Genomic DNA, 4,369 nt, shown 5'->3' on the forward strand with positions numbered 1-4,369 from the left:
TTTTGCTTGAATCCAGCTCTGCCAGGCTGTTCCCACAGAGATGCGCCTACCTGCGGTTGCAGCCTCTTCCAGAGAGTGCTTCCCAGCCCAGCTTTTTAACATAGGTCCTCCCGACAGGTGTCTGGGCACCAGAGCCTTACACATTTTGCTCATCTAAGGTCCTCTGCTGGTGTGTTTGTCGACAGAGGTCCCTTACCACCTGGCCTCTAAAAGCTCTTCTTTCTCAGGAGTCCTGAGTTTCTCAGGATTCCTCAGTTCCTCGGGCATTATCTTTCCCCACTCCTCACCCCCGTTGCTTTCTCTCTCTGTGGTTTAATCCACTCAAAAGAGTGAATAAGGTATGTAGGGTTGCTTTGTACAATGACTGGTCTTAGCTCTCTTTTTCCTAGCTTAATGGCAGGGAAGAATGTCCTATAGTCACCTTTTCTCCGCAGCAGTTCCCCCCAATAGCCATGAAACACCCCGACATCTTCCTGCTGTAAAGGACAGATAAAGACATCCTTGGGTAAATACATATACATGGTACCTATATCACCTATGATCTTAATTAAGTAGCTGGCAGGTGGAGAGATGACAAGCGCCGAGGTAAGAGAAGCAAGGACAGTAAAACCTTTGTAAACGCATCTCCCCGGTATTTCCGCTCCCAGGTCTTCCCTGGTGCTCTCTTACCCGGTGGTTTCAAGCGGCCCTGGCACATCGACTCGGGTCCCTGTGTTTTCCACTCGCGGTAGATTTGCCAGTGAACTCCGGCCCTGCGGCTGTCTCCTCCCGGCATGTTTTTGGTCACGAACTCCACTCAAGTGTCCTCCTCCTTCCTGCTCACGGGCATCCCTGGCTTTGAGGCCTTCCACACCTGGATTGCCGTCCCCTTCTGTTTTCTCTACGCTGTCTCCACCGTGGGCAACGCCACCATCCTGGCTGTCATCAGGACACAGCCCTCCCTGCGCGAGCCCATGTACCTGTTCCTCTCCATGCTGGCCCTGAGCGACCTGGGGCTCACCCTCACCACTCTGCCCACGGTCATGCCGCTCCTCTGGTTTGACGTTCGCAAGATCAGTTTTGAGGGCTGCTTTGCCCAGTTCTTCTTCCTGCATGGCTTCTCCTTCATGGAATCCTCCGTGCTGCTGGCCATGGCCTTTGACCGCTATGTGGCCGTCTGCCGCCCCCTGCATTATGCCACCGTCCTCACCCACAAGGTGATCTGCAGGATAGGTCTAGCCATCATTGGCCGCTGTCTTCTGGCTGTTCTCCCCCCGCTGTTCCTGCTGAAACGGCTCCCCTTCTGTGGCTCCCGTCGTCTCTCCCACTCCTACTGCCTCCATCAAGACATGACCCGCCTGGCGTGTGCCGACACCACTCGCAATAACTGGCACGGGTTTGTTCTAGCCCTGCTCATTATCGTACTGGACCCCCTGCTCATTGGGCTCTCCTACGTACTCATCCTGAGAAGCGTCCTGAGGATCGGCTCCCGGCTTGAGAGGCTGCGGGTTCTCAATAACTGTCTGTCCCACATCTTGGCTGTTCTGATCTTCTACGTGCCCATGGTGGGGGTGTCCATGACGCACCGCTTTGCCAAGCGTGCCTCTCCGATTGTACACGTCAGTATCGCCAACGTCTACCTTCTGGCCCCTCCCGTGATGAATCCCATCATCTACGGTATTAAAACCAAACAGATCCGTCAGGGGGTCCTTCACCTCTGTGCTCACAGACAGTTGCAGTAGAGTCCGGTACTACGCCTTAAAAAAAATAATTTGGGAAACTTGGAAAATTCTGCTTTGGGTGTCTAGTCATGTATGAATCACAAAAAAAGAAAGGAAGTTAAATACATGATTGCACTCCCCGAATTTGTTATTTATTTATTTATTTATTATTTATTTATTTATTTAGTCTTTTTAGGGCCACGCCCACAGCACATGGAGGGTCCCAGGCTAGGGGTCAAATTGGAGCCACAGCTGCCGTCCTACACCACAGCCACAGCAACGCCCCATTCGAGCCTCTTCTGCGACCTACAGCACAGTTCATGGCAACGCTGGATCCTTAACCCACTGAGCGAGGCCAGGGATCGAACCTGCACCCTCATGGCTCCTAGTTGGATTCGTTTCTGCTGCGCCACATGGGAACTCCTGACTTTGTTATTTAAATTAAGCTGAACCACCTCCTCACAGTTACTATGTTTTTGAGCTATATTCACTCTGTCACAAATATCAGCGCATCATTCCTTTCCAGAGCTGAATAATGTTATATTTTATAGATAGCTCACCATTCCTTTTCCATTCGTCCATCGGTAGAAAAATCAGTTGTTTACACTTTTTAGCCATACATAGTCTGAGAGCCCAAACGCTCTAGCACAGATTCTACTTCAAAAGAACTTAACAAATATTGGTAAATGAAGGTTTAATCTCAGGGATTGTCCAGAAGCTTCTGGTCCACACGTCTGACCCACTGTGTGGGCTTCTTGGAGGTTGGTACCAGATTTGTGGGGCCGTGGGGGAGGCGGAGGGTTCTGAGCAGATGCTTCCAGCATTCTTGGGAGAGAGTGCCTCTGAATCCTCATGAGACTGTGCAAATTCAACATTCTATGACCAAGAGCACTTTGGCCTACGGAGGAAAGGCACCACCAGCTCTGTGTGTTTGGTTCTTCCTGTTTCTACGCATAACACCTTAAGTCACTCAGTCTCTGGAAACCTCAGCATCTTTTGATAAATAGAACTAAAACCTCCAGCAGGTCCTGTTTTCTCACAGCGTCCTTGTGAGAAGAGAATACGAGTCTCCCCTCTGGAGCATCTGACAGACGGTCCAGCCTCACGCGGGTAAACAAGTGTTTACAACATCCTCGCTGGCTTCGGCAAGTCAGACCCGCTCTCTCCTCACTGATCATAAAATGACCCCCCTTGCACAAAACGTCTAGTAAGAATAACAGGAAGAATAACAGTTAAAACGTCTACTGTTTTACGCTGGGCCAGGAACGATGGGGTTCATTACATGTATGAATATGTTTCATCATTAAAAAGACCCAACACCTCAGACCAACACAGAGAAATACGGAACCATGGGCCAGAGTTCACGCCCCAAAGTGGAAACTGGCACATTCTAAACCAGAGCGCTGATTCCCAAACTGCTGCACGAGCTCACATCCAAGGAAGCAGGAAAGGATGAGGTGTTAGGCAGCTGAGGACGTTATAACTGGACTACTCGGCCTGGGCCATAATGAAATAAGTGGTTGAAAATGAAACAAACCAGAGCGAGCTGAGGGCTCCGTAGAAGTAAAGAGCCAAGAGAAGCCTGGATGACATGTGAGGTGTAATTGGAAGAGTAGTTTTGCCTTCATAGAATTAAAGCTTTGAAGAATGTCTGACTCCTGAGCCATGGCTGAGTAAGGATGGGAAACGCTTAGTCTTGGTCAAGCATTGGCCGTGAGGCCTTCGATGATGGGAACAGGTGCAGGGAGAAGATGCTCAAGGAAAAGAACTCTTGTGAACACGTATTTTGCCAGGGTCTCTCCCATGAGGGGCAGGCCCGTCTGAAACCTCATTTTCCACTTCAAAGAGCTCCTTTAAAAAGGACTGCGTTCCAGTTAACAATGAAAGAACTTCATCCCAGCAGTTAAAGGACTTTGCAGGTGCACAGACCTACGTACAGCAGAGCTTCTCTCCACCTGAACCCTGTTCAGACTCTGGAGGCTGTTCTATGCCGCTTTCCCAGAATGTTCTTCTGCTTCATTCCCTCCAGGGGCAGGGGCTCTACTGGCAAAGCCTGGGAGGGAGTGGCTGGAGACCACAGGGTCTGTGCCTAAGAGATACGACTCGGAGTCCTGGGAGGGGCGGACATTTGGGCCAGAGTCTCAGGGCTCCGATAAGAGCCCCGCCTGAACCCTCCGGAGCCTGCACAGGATCTCCTGCCTGGGGCTGGAGGGGGGCTAGTCAATTATTGCCCTGAATTTAAAATGCTACCCCGGAGATTTGGGGGCCCAGAGGAAGCCCCTTATCACCCCTCCGACATCCTACCCACAGGGAGACCCTCCCTCGGAGCCCTTTCTGATCCTCACTCCGGTGCGGGGGCCCTTCCTCCTTTGTCTTCGGTGCTTCTTTCACTCACTTCCTTTCCCCGTTGTCCCACCGACCTTAAACCACCCACCTAAGGTCTGCTCTGTCCTGTTCGCTCACGGTGTATCCTGCCCACTTGGGCTGACCTCTGCCACCTAGTCTTTAGCACAGGCACAAAGCATTAATGCAGGCCCTCTGGGAGCCTGTGTTGTCCCCTGGCCCACAGACATGCTTCTCCACTGGAGGAGGGTGATTGCTTCGAAGTCCCCTTGACCCAGCTCCTAGCAGTGCTTCAGCCTGTCTGCCTCCCATTGCGAGTGGCAGTG

General features: G+C 51.5%; 1 protein-coding gene across 1 annotated transcript; it reads left to right on the forward strand.

The window, feature by feature from the left end:
- The first annotated feature begins 773 nt into the window (after positions 1-773).
- On the forward strand, positions 774-1,721 carry LOC125112062 (olfactory receptor 51Q1-like). Its single transcript, XM_047754322.1, has one exon. The coding sequence runs from the start codon at positions 774-776 to the stop codon at positions 1,719-1,721; it is 948 nt and encodes a 315-aa protein (XP_047610278.1).
- Positions 1,722-4,369: the final 2,648 nt, after the last annotated feature.

This window comes from Phacochoerus africanus, chromosome 11 (assembly GCF_016906955.1).
Source record: "Phacochoerus africanus isolate WHEZ1 chromosome 11, ROS_Pafr_v1, whole genome shotgun sequence".
Taxonomy (NCBI): domain Eukaryota; kingdom Metazoa; phylum Chordata; class Mammalia; order Artiodactyla; family Suidae; genus Phacochoerus; species Phacochoerus africanus.